The sequence below is a fragment of the Odontesthes bonariensis genome, unplaced genomic scaffold (assembly GCF_027942865.1).
Source record: "Odontesthes bonariensis isolate fOdoBon6 unplaced genomic scaffold, fOdoBon6.hap1 scaffold_207, whole genome shotgun sequence".
NCBI lineage: Eukaryota > Metazoa > Chordata > Actinopteri > Atheriniformes > Atherinopsidae > Odontesthes > Odontesthes bonariensis.
Window position 1 is genome coordinate 12,194 of NW_027457416.1, and position 19,265 is coordinate 31,458.

The following is a 19,265-nucleotide window of genomic DNA, read 5'->3' on the forward strand; positions in this document are numbered from 1 at the left end:
ATTGAAATGTCTGAAAGAAAGAAAGAAAAGTATTATTTTTGGGACTTTTTGGAACTTTATTTTGAACAATGGCCGATTCAAATGAATCTCAGACCGAGACACCTGTCGAGAACATGGAGGACGAAGTGACGCGTGTGCGCAAGGCAAGGACAAATGTCTCACATAACGAGGAGACTCAAATGATTTAATGGCAGACAAAGAATTCCTTGAAGAAGTGAAGCTAAATAGGACGAGGTTTAATGAGTTTTTGAATCTGCCATTGTTCTAAATAAAGTGTAACCCGTGCCACGGCAGCAAAGTCTGACCCGTGGTGTCTCTCAGCATGCTGACGTCACTGCTGATGTGTGACAGCCGGCTAACGAGGCGTTGCCCCGGGAACAGGAGCGCGTGCGGCTCGCCTGTGTCTCTGACAGGTGCGCTCACTTTGGCTGCTTAAAATTGCACTATGACTTAGGCTGCGCTCCACTGTCTCCAACAAACGCTCGCTGTTCAGAAAGTAGAGGCGACCTCTGGGCTCAGAGGCAATTTGTAAGAAAAATGTGCGGCAGAGCTCAATGAGCGTGACTTTGTGTGAAAGAGGACACGTTTTCCTACATTTTAAGGGATCATTTCTTTCTGGCAGTTAAACTGTATGAAAGTTATAGTTTGAATAGTTGTTTGAAAAGCTAAACAGGTTGAAATTTATCAGCACGCGATTTGGCATCAGACTGAAGTGGGCGATGAGCTGTGGGTGAAGGTGGGACCCGCACACTGAAAGTGTAGCTACGGCTCACGCATAGATTAATGCTGCGCCAGTGAATTTTTGATCCTTGGCGGCGCTTGTGTGTGAGGGACAAGCACGAGGAAGGAAAAAACAAACCGAGCATAAGGAGAGAGCCCAGCCATGTGAGCGGTGAGATGCAAAGCACAGAGGAAATTCTAAAGAAAAAAAGAATCGAGGATAAAGTGTGCGAGAGGGAGTGCTGCATGGTGTATATCGCTGACATTGACGGGGCTGGATAATGGTAGCTTACTGTGGAAACTCCGGTGAGTGATATCAATGATATGTGAAGCTAATGGCTAGCAAGATCGTTTGCTAGCGTATTTAAAAAATAAAGTATTAAAAAAAAAAAAAAAATGTTGCTTTATTTTTGTATCTTTTAAAGCAAAGAGAGGAAAAAAAGAAAAAGTTCGTTTGCTAGCAAGAATGTTTGCTAGCAAGAATGTTTGCTAGCAAGATCGTTTGCTAGCAAGAATGTTTGCTAGCAAGATCGTTTGCTAGCAAGATCGTTTGCTAGCAAGATCGTTTGCTAGCAAGAATGTTTGCTAGCAAGATCGTCGGCAAGCGTTTAATTCATGATGTTATTTAGTAAAATGTATGCATTATTTCATATTGAAATTGTTGTTAAAATTGATTACATGTTAAAAGATGTTACTGTGTTACCTAGAGAATGCTCTAATTTTACAAGTTTACAGTTTGTGGACGTAAAGTTAAATCTGCCCTGAAGAAGAAGTTCCAGTGTGTGTTTGAGGGGATTCCTAAAGCAGGAAAGCCAACCCTTCTGAATCAGATCTACACAGAGCTCTACATCACAGAGGGAGGGACCGGAGAGGTCAATGATGAACATGAGGTCAGACAGATTGAAGCAGCATCCAGGAAAGCAGGCAGAGCAGAAACATCCATCAGACAAGAAGACATCTTTAAAGGCCCACCTGGAAGAGATGAACCAATCAGAACAGTGATGACAAAGGGAGTGGCTGGCATTGGGAAAACAGTCTTAACACAGAAGTTCACTCTGGACTGGGCTGAAGGCAAAGCCAACCAGGACATCCACTTCATGTTTCCATTCACTTTCAGAGAGCTGAATGTGCTGAAAGAGAGAAAGTTCAGCTTGGTGGAACTTGTTCATCACTTCTTTACTGAGACCAAAGCAGCAGGAATCTGCAGCTTTGAACAGTTCCAGGTTGTGTTCATCTTTGACGGTCTGGATGAGTGTCGACTTCCTCTGGACTTCCACAGCAAGGAGCCCCTGGCTGATGCTACAGAGCCCACCTCAGTGGATGTGCTGCTGACAAACCTCATCAGGGGGGAGCTGCTTCCCTCTGCTCGCCTCTGGATAACCACACGACCCGCAGCAGCCAATCAGATCCCTGCTGGCTGCGTTGGCATGGTGACAGAGGTCAGAGGGTTCACTGACCCACAGAAGGAGGAGTACTTCAGGAAGAGGTTCAGAGATTCAGAGCAGGCCAGCAGGATCATCTCCCACATCCAGACATCCCGAAGCCTCCACATCATGTGCCACATCCCGGTCTTCTGCTGGATCACTGCTACAGTTCTGGAGGATGTGTTGGACACCAGAGAGGGAGCAGAGCTGCCCAGCACCCTGACTGAGATGTACATCCACTTCCTGGTGGTTCAGGCCAAAGTGAAGAAGCTCAAGTACGATGTAAGAAGTGAGACAGATCCACACTGGAGTCCAGAGAGCAGGGAGATGATTGAGTCTCTGGGAAAACTGGCTTTTGAGCAGCTGCAGAAAGGAAACCTGATCTTCTATGAATCAGACCTGACAGAGTGTGGCATCGATATCTCAGCAGCCTCAGTGTACTCAGGAGTGTTCACACAGATCTTTAGAGAGGAGAGAGGGCTGTACCAGGAGAAGGTGTTCTGCTTCATCCATCTGAGTGTTCAGGAGTTTCTGGCTGCTCTTCATGTGCATCTGACCTTCATCAACTCTGGACTCAACCTGATGGGAGAACAAAAAACATCCTGGCTCTCTGAAACAAAAGAAGATGAATCAGCAGAGACTGACGTCTACATGAGTGCTGTTGACAAAGCATTACAGACTTCAGATGGACACCTGGACCTGTTCGTCCGCTTCCTCCTGGGTCTTTCAATGCAGGGCAATCAAAAGCTTCTACGTGGCCTGTTAAGACAGACAGAATGTAGTTTCCAGACCAATCAGGAAACAGTTGATTACATCAAGGAGAAGATCAGCGAGAATCTGTCTGCAGAGAGAAGCATCAATCTGTTCCACTGTCTGAATGAACTGAATGATCGTTCTCTGGTGGAGGAGATCCAACAGGCCCTGAGTTCAGGAAGTCTCTCCACAGATAAACTGTCTCCTGCTCAGTGGTCAGCTCTGGTCTTCATCTTGCTGTCATCAGGACAACATCTGGATGAGTTTGACCTGAAGAAATACTCTGCTTCAGAGGAGGCTCTTCTGAGGCTGCTGCCTATTATCAAAGCATCAAAGAGAGCTCTGTAAGTACATTGTTGGATTTCTTCATTATTATATAAGGACTTCATAATTTTTTCAAGAGAAAAAAAGCAGGAAGTAGTAGTTTAGTATATTTTCTTTTTCTTCCAGTCTGAGTTTCTGTAACCTCTCAGAGAGAAGCTGTGCAGCTCTGTCCTCAGCCCTCAGCTCCCAGGCTTCAAGTCTGAAGGAACTGGACCTGAGTCACAACAGCCTGAAGGATTCAGGAGTGAAGCAGCTGTCTGATGGACTGAAGAGTCCTTCTTGTTCACTGGAAACTCTCAGGTCAGAGTAATTAAGTTTCTTAAATATGATAAAAAGACAAAAACGGCCATTATTTTATATAGAAAAAAACATCAAAGCTTTGACATAGTATAATGGGAATTTCTATATCTTCATTCAGTCTTGTTGTAATTCAAGTCAACTACCACATCATCAAACTAAGTGAGATTACATCATTGCCCAAACTAACAACTCTCCACCGTCATATAGATGCTTATCCTTTTGTATCACATAACAAATTTCAACCCCTTTTATATTTGACCCATAATTAAAATGCAGTTTGTTTTAGGTTGTGATCTGGTGGACAGGGTATGTGGCATAAGCATTGGTTTGGTCTATTTATCCTAATGGCTCTATTGTCTGGGGTTAAATGCTCCTGACAGGGTCTTCCACTTGAAATAGGCTTGGGTTATCCACGGAAACATTATCTCTTAGACCCCCTAGTGACCCGGGTGATAAGGGCATTGTCATGAGTAAATCCAGAACAGAGAAACAGGGACCCACTGGTCCTATTGGTAGAGCATCTTTTGGCTAGGTTGACTGCAGAGTCTGCTCAGGCCCAGCCTTACATAGGAATTTCCGAGGGTGTTTTAGGTCCACTACCCACAATATACAGAAAATGAGTCTGTTGCAAATTCTCTAGGACTGCAGGTGGAGGTGGTAATGCTACTGGATCAGATTTTGGACTTCCTACGTCCTATGTGCCCAAAATAGTGATGTCAAAGGCCATGAGGGCTCACCACTCTTAAGGTCCAGAGACCAGGTTTGATGCAATCCCTCTAAGGTTGCAGGTAACGTTCCAGCAGAGTTAACAAAAGAGGTGTATGTATGTGCAACAACCACTTATCATCCCTATTGCGGCTAACCGTCCAAACCAATTTTACTCAGCTGTCATGGTAGGCTAAACACGGGAGATAATTGATGGCGCGCACTAAGATGTAACTTCTTGGTCTCTTGTTTCTTTTTTTTCCATGTCATAACGTAGCATAATGCATCAAATATTATTCAGCGTATGCAAGGAACCAAAAAACATACATAGAAGACTTGTAATATGAGTTACTTACATTACATTACATTACGGTCATTCTGCAGACGCTTTTATCCAAAGCGACTTACAATAAATGTGTTCCACATGGGTAGGCAAAAGAACACAAGAAATCACAAGTGCATTTCCTTCCAAAACCAAACAGCTAAGAGCTTGAGAAGTGCTAGAGTAAGTGCAGTAAGTTAGGTACCTAGACAAATGGGAAAAAGACAATTTAGGAAACAAATAGGTGCGTAGGAAGCTGGAACGAAACAGGAGATGTCCTAAGAGCATCTAAGATGCTGCAGACAGGTCCAGGAGAATCAGGACAGAGGAGAGAGAGTTAGCTCCAGCAGTTTGGAGTGACTCAGTTACTGCTAGGAGGGCCGTCTCAGGTGAGGGGCCCACCTTGAACCCGGACTGGTAGGGATCCAAGAGGTTGTTCTGGTGGAGGTAAGAGTTTTGGACAGAAAGGGTAGAAGGGATGTCGGTTATTCGTCCGGTCTGTAATTCTTGATCTCTGAAGGGTCATGAGCTGGTTTCTTTAGAGGTGTGACTCTGGCAGTCTTGAAAGCAGAAGGAAAAGAGCCTGATGTCAAAGACGTGTTAATGAGGTGGGTCAGGTAAGGAAGAAGATCAGGGGCAGCAGAATGAAGGAGAGGGGAAGGGACTGGGTCTCTATGAAGCATATTTAATAGCTGTTTGCGGTCAACAAAACATTTCACCCCCGAGCTCACCCCACTACTACATCCTCCAAGTCAGGTCTTGCGCACAGGTAAGTACAACTATTTGTAACCACAGAACACACACCCAGAGTGACACACCCATCACCAAAGCACCAACCAGGCGTGCACACCACAGCCACACCCACACATGGCCCCTACAATTCCACTGTTTTAACAACTTGGTCCAGTTCAACGCTGGACTGAAGAAACTGAGCGACAAAGAGGGATCAGTTCCAACTCTCAGAGTTGAAAGAGCAGGGAAATGGAAGCATCTGAGAAATAATTCCTCCTGGTTTATTTATTGAGTTATTTTCTTCTTTAGCAGCAGCTAAAGCTAACAGCTTAGCTAATGAAGGTGATGTACACCAGCTTCTAAGGAGTTATTGCTGCTCCTTTAGCAGCAGCTAACGCTAACAGCTTAGCTAATGAAGATGACATACAGCAACTTCTAAGGAGTTATTGCTGTTACTTTCTGAAAGATGAACATTATTGTTCCCACATTACTTTGTTAGCTGAAGCTTTCTAGCTGAACAGTTCCGTTCTGTAACTCATCAACCTGCACCTGTGTGGATAAGGTGTGTTTCCAATACAACACCGGTCCCCTCCTCGCTCTCGGTGTGCTAACGCTACATTATCGGCATGTTTCTGATAAAGATGGAGGTCTCCCAGTACAACTGTTTAATGAGGTTAATATATCCAAAATGTTTAAACGCAGTAATTAATGGTACACATGCATTACTACGAGTTACGCTGCGTACATCTCCGGCTTGATCCATCACTGTTGATGAGAAAGCATTGTTTGCTAGCATCTGCTGCTAGCGGAGGTCCAAAAATTCCTAAAGGAAATCCTTCTCCATGGCCTTGCCAAATTTCTCTCACACCCATGTTTTAGTTTCTGTAGCCACCGATGCTGTGGCCTTTCCGTACCAGTCAGCTGTTTTAGGTAAGCCCTGGGATGACCGTGCCCTAGAAGCCTCCTACTTTAGCTTTAAGGTTTCCCTCAACTGTTGCCCGTCAGCGCGTCCTCTCTCAGTACATGTAAAAAAAAATAGATAAATAGAATTAAAAAAAAATCCTAAAGGTGTGAGTTGAAGATCTTCCAGACAGGGGCTTCCACCAGACTTTCCCAGTTCACCCTCACTGCTTATTCGGGTTTACCAGGCAGTCTTCCCTGCCACCGGATCCAACTCACTATTAGATGGTGATCAGGTGAGATTTTCACCCCTGTGTTTAAGACAAACACCAGCAGGTCTAATGATACGACTATGAAATTGACATTTGACCTAAGATGCCCTTGTAGTAAGAACACTTATGGACCACCTTATGCTTGAACATGGTGTTTGTTATGGCCAATCCATGACTTGTGTAGAAGTACAAGAACAAAACAGCTCTCGGGTTCAGATCAAGAACCATACCCCTCCAGTTCATTTCACCACTGCCCATATTGGTATTGAAGTCTCCCAGAGAAACAGTGGAATCCCCATTTGGTACCACCTCCAGGACTCCACCCAGGGACTTTAAGAAGGTGGGGTTCTCTGAAAAGGTCTTTATTTTTCGCTATTTGTCTGGCTCCTCCCTAAAACCAATTTGCCTAGGGAGACTATACAAGGCTCACGCCCCTGACAAAACAGCTCTCGGGATCCACCATCATAAGGTGGTGCTTCCTCAGAGGCGTCATCCAAACCAAATTTAATTTTTAATGCTAATCTGGAAAAGTATTATGATTCAGAGTGAGGGCTGTGTTTATATGGTCAGCATTAAGTCAGTGTTAGTGTTGAACTTCACCAGTGCTGCACTTTGTTTCTGCTCCTGTTCATGGTTTTCACTGGCAGAATTCTTTGGCATAGCCATGGTAAGGGAAGCATCGGACATTAAAGCTGCAGTCTGCAGGATTTGTTGTTGTCATACGTAAAGTCCTAATTTTTGGCATTTTAAGAGTTTACATGATCTATCAGAACGCTTGAAGTTGAAAACGGTGACCTCCGTAGTCGCAAAATGCAAGAAATGCTTATTTTTTAACCGAAAAATAAAAAGTTATTCAACTTCCTGTCCCGCCCCATCAAAACACATGAGAACTCGTGCACGTCTACGTGCACGCCAGATGCTCGTACACGACTCCTCATTCATCAACTCACCTGTCATTTGCGATCATGGAAGACACAGTAAGTAGACTAGCCCGTAATGAAGTTCAATAGTCCAGATAAATAAGCGTGGGGACGAGCCTACCTTGTATCGCGCGTGCACAATCGGTGATTGACAGGCAGCAGAGCCCAGCTCGTAACCTGATTGGTTACCTTTTACCGGTCCGGTCTGCAATTTTGTAAACAAGCCTGCTGGCTTTGGAGGGACCTAGCGGGACATATAGGGGACCTAGAGAACTCTTTTTTTTTTGTATTGGGGTATTTAATGTACTACTTTCAGAATCCCCGGACAGTTCCAGGCATTATGCTTGAAAAAGAGTTGCAGACTGCAGCTTTAAGATCAGGTGGTTACATAACCTCTTCTTGCAAATCATGTTTTTTTGCACCATAGCAGAAACACCACTGATACTCGGAATGCTAATCAGCCTTACCAAGATGAGAGAACTGATTGATTTATTTTTCTCAGGTGGACTATTTGTAGTATTTCAGGGTCCCGTTTAGAAGTAATGGAACAACATAGGTTTTTCTTAGCCTCGAAACTGTACAAAGAGAGTTGGTGTACAAAGAGAGAAGAAAAAGCTGAGCCGTAAAGCAAAGGTTTTGATTAATCACCGGTTCTACATTTGCACATTCGCTTGGCTATTGAATAAGGGTATTGACACCAAGAGCAAGACTGCTAATTATATAGATTGAAATAACTGTTGTCAGCAGGTTGACGGATCTTACTTGAAATTGGGTGTGAGGTTCAGAAATTCTAGAGTGTTTCTACTTTCCCTGCTGCTTCTCCATATTAGAGACATGCTAGTTGACCTGACAAAGGTGCCTTCTGGGCACTTTGCTTTAGAGGTCTACCAGGCACAGTCAGGTGGGTGGAGGCTCTGCCGATGACTTAAGACTCAGAAGGATTATATCTTCCAGCTGAAGCAGCAGGGGATTCCTCAGGTGGACATCTAGGAATTTACTCCAAGAACTTGAGAGGTTTTGAGAATGAATTGTTTGGTGAGTTTATACTCATGTTGAGAGTCAACAACATTTTTATTGTAAATTGTGTCTTATTTGATTGTTACCTTTACAGGCTGAATGACTGTAAGCTCTCAGAGAGAAGCTGTGAAGCTCTGTCCTCAGTTCTGAGTTCTAAGTCCTCGAGTCTGATTCAGCTGGACCTCACTAACAATGACCTGCAGGATTCAGGAGCGACGCTTCTGTCTACAGGACTCGAGAGTCCTTGTTGTAAACTGAAAACTCTAAGGTCAGTATTGATCCAACGTTTTAGCCTTTAAGCTAATTTACTAAGCAGTTTACAATTCCTCTGAGAATATTTTACAATCTATTTTTTCTTGATTTTTCTCAACTTTTATCATGGGGATATGACATATTAGAGACCAGAAGTGGTTTCACACCAGATTTATTTTTTTACAGCCTGTCAGGCTGTCTGATCACAGAGGAAGGCTGTGCTTCTCTGGCTGAAGCTGTGACCTCCAACCCCAAATCCCATCTGAGAGAGCTGGACCTGAGCTACAACCATCCAGGAGACTCAGGAGTGAAGCTGCTCACTGATCGGCTGGAAGATCCAAACTGCAAACTGGAAACTCTCAGGTTTGTCTGATAGAGGAGGAAGAGCTGGAAGCATTTACTTTGTTTGTTTCTCTGCTGTAATCTTTTTTCAGTGTGGCGCACCGCTTTAACCAATGAAACCGTTATCACACAGCTAATCCCACAGATCCAGCCTTCTCTTTGTAAGCACACAGTGATGCTGCACTGAGCCACCTCTCTTTGCTCTGTGGCATTACCAAAGTGCTAGCTTTGCACGGAGGTCTTTTTTGTGCCGATATTATGCAGCTGCTGTATAAAACGGGGGATGTGCTGGCATTTGACAATGTAAAAAAAGAATGGAAAGTGCTTGATTAACTCTGAAAAAATGTGATCTCATAAAATTCTTGGTTTGCATTTAGACATTGATGAATTGTTGGCATTTTAATTGCCAAATTTAGTAACAGTACAATTGATTTATTTAGTATTTAACTCGTTATTATCGCGTTAACTCTTTATTAAAAGGTGGTCTTTATTAAAAGACCACCTGGAGGCACTGGAGAGTGCTCCTGCAGGAGACTCCCTCGTCCTGCTGGGGGACTTCAATGCTCACGTGGGCAATGACAGTGAGACCTGGAAGGGCGTGATTGGGAGGAACGGCCCCCCCGATCTGAATCAGAGGGGTGTTTTGTTATTGGACTTCTGTGCTCGTCACGGACTGTCCATAACGAACACCATGTTCAGGCATAAGGGTGTCCATATGTGCACTTGGCACCAGGACACCCTGGGCCGCAGCTCGATGATCGACCTTGTGGTTGTATCGTCGGACTTGCGGCCGTCTGTCCTGAACACTCGGGTGAAGAGAGGGGCGGAGCTGTCAACTGATCACCACCTGATGGTGAGTTGGCTCCACTGGTGGGGGAGGAAGCCGGTCAGACCTGGCAGGCCCAAACGTATGGTGAGGGTCTGTTGGGAATGTCTCCCCTGTCAGGAGGAGTTTCAACTCCCACCTCCAGCACAGTTTCAACCATGTCCCGTGGGAGGTGGGGGACATTGAGCCCGAATGGGCCATGTTCCGTGCCTCCATTGTTGAGGCGGCCTCACAGGCTTTTATTTTGTAAAAGTCTGCTGCTCACAGGCTTTTATTTTGTAAAAGTCTGTTGCTCACAGGCTTTTATTTTGTAAAAGTCTGTTGCTCACAGGCTTTTATTCTGTAAAAGTCTGCTGCTCACAGGCTTTTATTTTGTAAAAGTCTGCTGCTGTCTGCTGTGGAACAGGAAAAGAAAGTAATCGGTGGATCCACCAAACATGGAGAAGGGTACGGAACTTTTACTCGGCCATTTTCATTTTAAAGTTCTTCCAGACGGCGGAGTCGACAGAACCAAAGTCATCTGTAAACACTGCCAAGTTGAATTGTCTTCTCAGCGTAGTAGTTCCAGTCTAAAATATCACTTAAAGGCAAAACACACAACTGATAGCAGCAAGTCATTCAAGGAAACAGACAGTGGAGCGAGGCTTCTACATAAAAACTACAGAAAGATGCTGATGTTAAAAATGGATTTGCGCATCAAATGTTATGGCACTTTCATTCATATGGCAGCACATTTAAAATAAATAAATTAGATGAAATATTTTAATCGTTACCCAGCCCTAGTATTTACTCTTACAGAGTTTGTTCATCATGCATTTTAACCGAGAGTCAACATAAACCTTTTGCCTTTTGTCACAGTCATCTCTGCTCCAGGAGAGACTGGATTAACAAAGAATGAAAACCACAGCTCAAAACTTTAGAGATGCTCCATTCCAGTGGATGTGTCCAGATGTTGGACTGTTCCTTTCTCAGTGTAGAACAGTGTGTGTGTGAGAGCCATGTAATGTTCATCTTTGATGCTGCTCTGACCCCCCTCCTGCTTTCAGGGTGGAGCCTGCTGGAGAACGATGGCTGACACCAGGGCTGAGGAAGTGTGAGTGTGTTCTTCATCTGATTCATGACATCCAGCCATCGCCACACTGTCACATCACTCATTGATCAAAGTGAACAGATGATGGATCAATAACTGCAGCTGGACTGTGTTTGTTCTCTCCATCAGATTCCTGCAGACTCACAATCGACACAAACACAGTGGACAGAGTCCTGAAACTGTCTGACAGCAACAGGAAGGTGACACATGTGGAGGAGGTTCAGTCATATCCTGATCATCCAGACAGGTTTCATGGCTGGTGTCCTCAGCTGCTGTGTGGAAATGTTCTGACTGGCCGCTGTCACTGGGAGGTGGAGTGGAGAGGAGGAGTTAATATATCAGTGAGTTACAGAGGAATCAGCAGGAGAGGAGGAGGCAGAGACTGTGCGTTTGGATGGAACGATCAGTCCCGGAGTCTGTTCTGCTCTGATGGCGGTTACTTTGTCAACATGAAAGCATATTTCTGAAATGTGTGCTTGATACCCTGAACTATAAGTGGATGTCTGGGCTTTGCCATCAGTGCTGTAATTCAGGACTTTACCTTTAGAAGCCTCCTAAGGTGATGTTTGTTGTGATTTATAAATATGGTGTCAAAATAAAACTGAAGTGAATTTGCCTGAATTGTGCTTTTATTTGCACCGGAAATAGTTTTATCTCCACGCTGCAGCACGTCCGAATGAATAGAAGCCAAGTGTGTGTGTGAAAATAAAAGCTCCAGTGAAGAATATGAGCAAAATGACTGAAAACAGCTTTGAGCTGTAGTTCCTGTGGGTGAGTGATGCCACGAGCTGAGCTTGTGTAGCGTTTAAAGTACGGCACGTCCCATCCACACGTGGCTGCTAAACAGGAGCGAGCATAAAGAAAGCCAAAGTGATCCGTTTTCATACTTAAGGTTTCAGTTTCATCCCATCTTTGGTTTGTGAAATGTGCATTTCTGAGTTGTGTTTCCACACTGTAAGCAGGTGGCATAGTTTAGCTTGGATCTTAATTAGACTGATTGTAATTTGAGCGGCAGGTAAGTTTGGTAAAATAAAGCCAAATATCAGCCTTTGTTGTAGAAATATGACTACTTTGCAAGGAAAGAAAAAGCAGGCGAATGAAAAGTTACTAAAGCAGGAGTTTTCCCTTGAAAAAGTCCATCTTTGGAGAATAAAACAACAGAGTTGTTAACAGAGTTTCTCTGAGTTTGGGGCTGGTTGGGTGCTTTTGAATGGATTATCCCATGTCGTTTTGTGTCTCTGCGAGAGGCCAAAAGACGGGTGATAATAATATTCTTCTCAGCACTGATGAGTTGTAATCGGGGCTCAAAATGAACACCAGCCAAATGCGGGTGAAAGTTATTTTTGGCTTGTATTAAAAAAAAACTCACTAGCCGGCTTGGCCGATGATAAGTGAGGAACTTTACCATCTATTTCGCGGGAGGCGAAATGATTATGGGCAGTCTATGCGCGGGACGCGCGAGCGCAGTTTCTATGGGAACGCATCCGCCGAGGCTGCCGCACTAGGGGAGCGGGTCCCTCTTGGTTTGGAAATACGATAGACGCCGGTGTTCAGTCGATTTCTCCTGCTTGTCGAGAATTGCTACTTTGCCCATGCGCCGAGCTGATTTTCTGAGTTTCGTTTTCACGCCCATCATGTTTTGCTACCCTGCGTCTGATTATTTTCTCTTTTGGAAGACATGCAAAGTAATAAAACACTGATCGTATTAACAAGCAGTTAGCTTAACATGCACAAATGGGGTGTCTGTCATTCAGCATTTGATTTTTGTATTTGGGACACTTCTGTCTTTATTTAGGCGACTCTGCTCCATCATGGTGAATGAATGCATTGAGCCGGGGTCGAGCATTATTTGCCAGCGTGTTATTGGTACAAATACAGACGCAAACACTAAGAAAATGTGGCGATGGTTGGGACAGCCGGCCGTGAAGAGAAAAGATATGCCTGCCAAAGGAGGGGAGGAGGAGGATGATATTTTGAAAAAATTGGAATCCGGCATGGTGACAGTTTGCGCACACGCCGGCCCCACTTTGTGTGAAAAGGGGAAAATGGAACTGATTTAGACGGATCCGAAGACAGTTCAGAGAGCTCGGACGATGTTTAAGCATCTCACAGTATCCCCCTCATAATTAGTCTCTGCACATTGTGTTTAATTTTGTGCATTATCCGCAGCACTAAAACATGGTTAGAAAGTTGTTCAATATTTCCATTTTTGTAGATTCAGGGTTGACATGAATATAAATCAGTTTTAAAGTAATTTTTTGACGTACACAAAATGTGACCCTGAATAGTATGTGAGGGTTGAGGAGTAATGAAATGTTAAAATAAGTTTTGTATGTACATAAGTTTAATGATTGTCATTCTTTTAATTGGATATACATTCCCAATTTGACTGTAAAATGAATTTAAGCTTTTATTTAAGCCTTTAATTTAAGCTTTAGTCAATATATTGAAATGAGTGGGTCTCATCTCGTCTTTTTTGCAGGGAAAAATATGTGGCTAGTGGATATTCTGATTGGCTGGTAACTTGAGAAATTTACTGGCCACATTGGCTGGTGATGAAAAAAGTAAATATAGAGCCCTGGTTGTAATGATAATAATAAATAAAGTAAAGAAAGAAGAGACGCAGGTAACTACAGAAGAGACAGAGCTTCCTGCTTTACGTAGCAGAATTAGCTCCTGATGATAGAGACTCCTCCCCCTAAGACAGAGACTCCTCCCCCTGATGATAGAAACTCCTCCCCCTAAGACAGAGACTCCTGCCCCTGATGACAGAGACTCCTCCCCCTGATGACAGAGACTCCTCCCCCTAAGAGACTCCACCCCCTGAGACAGAGACTCCTCCCCCTGAGAGACTCCTCCCCCTAAGACAGAGACTCCAACCCCTAAAAGACTCCTCCCACTGAGGCAGAGACTCCTCCCCCAGAGACTCCTCCCCCTGATGACAGAGACTCCTCCCACTGAGGCAGAGACTCCTCCTCCTAACAGACTCCTCCCCCTAAGAGACTCCTCCTCCTAACAGACTCCTCCCCCTGAGACAGAGACTCCTCCCCCTGAGGCAGATACTCCTCCTCCTAACAGACTCCTCCCCCTAAGACAGAGACTCCTCCCCCTAAGAGACTCCTCCCCCTAAGAGACTCCTCCCCCTGAGAGACTCCTCCCCCTAAGAGACTCCTCCCCCTAAGAGACTCCTCCCCCTGAGAGACTCCTCCCCCTAAGAGACTCCTCCCCCTAAGAGACTCCTCCCCCTGAGAGACTCCTCCCCCTGAGAGACTCCTCCCCCTAAGAGACTCCTCCCCCTGAGAGACTCCTCCCCCTGAGAGACTCCTCCCCCTGAGAGACTCCTCCCCCTGAGAGACTCCTCCCCCTAAGAGACTCCTCCCCCTGAGAGACTCCTCCCCCTGAGAGACTCCTCCCCCTAAGAGACTCCTCCCCCTAAGAGACTCCTCCCCCTGAGAGACTCCTCCCCCTAAGACAGAGACTCCTCCCCCTGAGACAGAGACTCCTCCCCCTGAGACAGAGACTCCTCCCCCTGAGACAGAGACTCCTCCCCCTAAGACAGAGACTCCTCCCACTGAGAGACTCCTCCCACTGAGAGACTCCTCCCCCTAAGATAGAGACTCCTCCCCCTGAGGCAGAGACTCCTCCCCCTGAGGCAGAGACTCCTCCCACTAAGACAGAGACTCCTCCCCCTGAGGCAGAGACTCCTCCCCCTAAGAGACTCCTCCCCCTGAGGCAGAGACTCCTCCCACTGAGGCAGAGACTCCTCCCACTAAGAGACTCCTCCCCCTAAGAGACTCCTCCCCCTAAGAGACCCCTCCCCCTAAGAGACTCCTCCCCCTGAGAGACTCCTCCCCCTAAGAGACTCCTCCCCCTGAGAGACTCCTCCCCCTAAGAGACTCCTCCCCCTGAGACAGAGACTCCTCCCCCTAAGACAGAGACTCCTCCCACTGAGAGACTCCTCCCACTGAGAGACTCCTCCCCCTAAGATAGAGACTCCTCCCCCTGAGGCAGAGACTCCTCCCACTAAGACAGAGACTCCTCCCCCTGAGGCAGAGACTCCTCCCCCTAAGAGACTCCTCCCACTGAGGCAGAGACTCCTCCCACTGAGGCAGAGACTCCTCCCCCTGAGAGACTCCTCCCCCTAAGAGACTCCTCCCCCTAAGAGACTCCTCCCTCTAAAACAGAGACTCCTCCCCCTGAGGCAGAGACTCCTCCCCCTAAGAGACTCCTCCCTCTAAAACAGACACTCCTCCAACTAAGACAGAGACTCCTCCCCCTGAGGCAGAGACTCCTCCCCCTGAGAGACTCCTCCCCCTAAGAGACTCCTCCCCCTGAGAGACTCCTCCCCCTGAGAGACTCCTCCCCCTGAGAGACTCCTCCCCCTAAGAGACTCCTCCCCCTGAGAGACTCCTCCCCCTGAGAGACTCCTCCCCCTAAGAGACTCCTCCCCCTGAGAGACTCCTCCCCCTAAGAGACTCCTCCCCCTAAGACAGAGACTCCTCCCCCTGAGGCAGAGACTCCTCCCCCTGAGGCAGAGACTCCTCCCACTAAGAGACTCCTCCCCCTAAGAGACTCCTCCCCCTAAGAGACTCCTCCCCCTGAGAGACTCCTCCCCCTAAGAGACTCCTCCCCCTAAGAGACTCCTCCCCCTGAGAGACTCCTCCCCCTAAGAGACTCCTCCCCCTGAGGCAGAGACTCCTCCCCCTGAGGCAGAGACTCCTCCCACTAAGACAGAGACTCCTCCCCCTAAGACAGAGACTCCTCCCACTGAGGCAGAGACTCCTCCCACTGAGGCAGAGACTCCTCCCACTAAGAGACTCCTCCCCCTAAGAGACTCCTCCCCCTAAGAGACTCCTCCCCCTGAGAGACTCCTCCCCCTGAGAGACTCCTCCCCCTAAGAGACTCCTCCCCCTGAGAGACTCCTCCCCCTAAGAGACTCCTCCCCCTAAGAGACTCCTCCCCCTGAGAGACTCCTCCCCCTAAGAGACTCCTCCCCCTAAGAGACTCCTCCCTCTAAAACAGAGACTCCTCCCCCTGAGGCAGAGACTCCTCCCCCTAAGAGACTCCTCCCTCTAAAACAGACACTCCTCCAACTAAGACAGAGACTCCTCCCCCTGAGGCAGAGACTCCTCCCACTGAGGCAGAGACTCCTCCCCCTGAGAGACTCCTCCCCCTAAGAGACTCCTCCCACTGAGAGACTCCTCCCACTGAGGGAGAGACTCCTCCCCCTGAGGCAGAGACTCCTCCCCCTGAGGCAGAGACTCCTCCCACTAAGAGACTCCTCCCACTAAGAGACTCCTCCCCCTAAGAGACTCCTCCCCCTAAGAGACTCCTCCCCCTGAGAGACTCCTCCCCCTAAGAGACTCCTCCCCCTGAGGCAGAGACTCCTCCCCCTGAGGCAGAGACTCCTCCCACTAAGACAGAGACTCCTCCCCCTAAGACAGAGACTCCTCCCCCTAACACAGAGACTCCTCCCCCTGAGGCAGAGACTCCTCCCACTGAGGCAGAGACTCCTCCCCCTGAGAGACTCCTCCCCCTAAGAGACTCCTCCCCCTGAGGCAGAGACTCCTCCCCCTGAGGCAGAGACTCCTCCCACTAAGACAGAGACTCCTCCCCCTAAGACAGAGACTCCTCCCCCTAACACAGAGACTCCTCCCCCTGAGGCAGAGACTCCTCCCACTGAGGCAGAGACTCCTCCCCCTAAGAGACTCCTCCCCCTAAGAGACTCCTCCCCCTGAGAGACTCCTCCCCCTAAGAGACTCCTCCCCCTGAGGCAGAGACTCCTCCCCCTGAGGCAGAGACTCCTCCCACTAAGACAGAGACTCCTCCCCCTAAGACAGAGACTCCTCCCCCTAACACAGAGACTCCTCCCCCTGAGGCAGAGACTCCTCCCACTGAGGCAGAGACTCCTCCCACTGAGGCAGAGACTCCTCCCACTAAAAGACTCCTCCCCCTGAGAGACTCCTCCCCCTAAGAGACTCCTCCCACTGAGGCAGAGACTCCTCCCACTAAAAGACTCCTCCCCCTGAGAGACTCCTCCCCCTAAGAGACTCCTCCCCCTGAGAGACTCCTCCCCCTAAGAGATTCCTCCCCCTAAGACAGAGACTCCTCCCCCTAAGACAGAGACTCCTCCCCCTAAGATAGATACTCCTCCCCCTAAGAGACTCCTCCCTCTAAAACAGAGACTCCTCCCCCTGAGGCAGAGACTCCTCCCCCTAAGAGACTCCTCCCTCTAAAACAGACACTCCTCCAACTAAGACAGAGACTCCTCCCCCTGAGGCAGAGACTCCTCCCACTGAGGCAGAGACTCCTCCCCCTGAGAGACTCCTCCCCCTAAGAGACTCCTCCCCCTGAGAGACTCCTCCCCCTGAGAGACTCCTCCCCCTAAGAGACTCCTCCCCCTGAGAGACTCCTCCCCCTAAGAGACTCCTCCCCCTAAGACAGAGACTCCTCCCCCTAAGACAGAGACTCCTCCCCCTAAGATAGATACTCCTCCCCCTGAGGCAGAGGCTCCTCCCCCTAAGAGACTCCTCCCCCTAAGACAGAGACTCCTCCCCCTGAGGCAGAGACTCCTCCCACTAAGAGACTCCTCCCCCTAAGAGACTCCTCCCCCTGAGGCAGAGACTCCTCCCCCTAAGAGACTCCTCCCTCTAAAACAGACACTCCTCCAACTAAGACAGAGACTCCTCCCACTAAGAGACTCCTCCCCCTAAGAGACTCCTCCCTCTAAAACAGAGACTCCTCCCCCTGAGGCAGAGACTCCTCCCCCTGAGGCAGAGACTCCTCCCACTGAGAGACTCCTCCCCCTAAGATAGATACTCCTCCCCCTGAGGCAGAGGCTCCTCCCCCTAAGAGACACCTCCCCCTAAGATAGAGACTCCTCCCCCTGAGACAGAGACTCCTCCCCCTGAGAGACTCCTCCCCCTGAGACAGAGACTCCTCCCACTAAGAGACTCCTCCCCCTAAGACAGAGACTCCTCCCCCTGAGGCAGAGACTCCTCCCCCTGAGACAGAGACTCCTCCCCCTGAGAGACTCCTCCCCCTGAGGCAGAGACTCCTCCCACTAAGAGACTCCTCCCCCTAAGACAGAAACTCCTCCCCCTAAGACAGAGACTCCTCCCCCTGAGACAGAGACTCCTCCCCCTGAGGCAGAGACTCCTCCCACTAAGAGACTCCTCCCCCTAAGACAGAAACTCCTCCCCCTAAGACAGAGACTCCTCCCCCTGAGACAGAGACTCCTCCCCCTGAGGCAGAGACTCCTCCCACTAAGAGACTCCTCCCCCTAAGAGACTCCTCCCTCTAAAACAGAGACTCCTCCCACTGAGGCAGAGACTCCTCCCCCTGAGAGACTCCTCCCCCTAAGAGACTCCTCCCACTGAGATACTCCTCCCCCTGAGGCAGAGGCTCCTCCCCCTAAGAGACACCTCCCCCTAAGATAGAGACTCCTCCCCCTGAGACAGAGACTCCTCCCCCTGAGAGACTCCTCCCCCTGAGACAGAGACTCCTCCCACTAAGAGACTCCTCCCCCTAAGACAGAGACTCCTCCCCCTGAGGCAGAGACTCCTCCCCCTGAGACAGAGACTCCTCCCCCTGAGAGACTCCTCCCCCTGAGGCAGAGACTCCTCCCACTAAGAGACTCCTCCCCCTAAGACAGAAACTCCTCCCCCTAAGACAGAGACTCCTCCCCCTGAGACAGAGACTCCTCCCCCTGAGGCAGAGACTCCTCCCACTAAGAGACTCCTCCCCCTAAGAGACTCCTCCCTCTAAAACAGAGACTCCTCCCCCTGAGGCAGAGACTCCTCCCCCTAAGAGACTCCTCCCCCTGAGGCAGAGACTCCTCCCCCTAAGAGACTCCTCCCTCTAAAACAGAGACTCCTCCCCCTGAGGCAGAGACTCCTCCCACTGAGGCAGAGACTCCTCCCCCTGAGAGACTCCTCCCCCTAAGAGACTCCTCCCACTGAGAGACTCCTCCCACTGAGGAAGAGACTCCTCCCCCTAAGAGACTCCTCCCTCTAAAACAGAGACTCCTCCCCCTGAGGCAGAGACTCCTCCCCCTGAGGCAGAGACTCCTCCCCCTGAGGTAGAGACTCCTCCCCCTAAGAGACTCCTCCCCCTAAGAGACTCCTCCCTCTAAAACAGAGACTCCTCCCCCTGAGGCAGAGACTCCTCCCCCTGAGGCAGAGACTCCTCCCCTAATGACAGAGACTCCTCCCCCTAAGAGACTCCTCCCCCTGAGAGACTCCTCCCCCTAAGAGACTCTTCCCCCTGAGAGACTCCTCCCACTGAGGCAGAGACTCCTCCCACTAAGAGACTCCTCCCCCTAAGAGACTCCTCCCCCTAAGAGACTCCTCCCCCTGAGAGACTCC

General features: G+C 48.6%; 1 protein-coding gene across 1 annotated transcript; it reads left to right on the forward strand.

The window, feature by feature from the left end:
• Positions 1–623: 623 nt before the first annotated feature.
• Positions 624–11,515, forward strand: LOC142376199 (NLR family CARD domain-containing protein 3-like). The gene is made up of 7 exons (XM_075459908.1): positions 624–1,026; positions 1,456–3,241; positions 3,348–3,521; positions 8,484–8,657; positions 8,828–9,004; positions 10,856–10,902; positions 11,029–11,515. Exons 1-7 carry the CDS (start codon positions 1,002–1,004, stop codon positions 11,364–11,366), a joined length of 2,721 nt encoding a protein of 906 aa, XP_075316023.1. The 5' UTR covers positions 624–1,001; the 3' UTR covers positions 11,367–11,515.
• Positions 11,516–19,265: the final 7,750 nt, after the last annotated feature.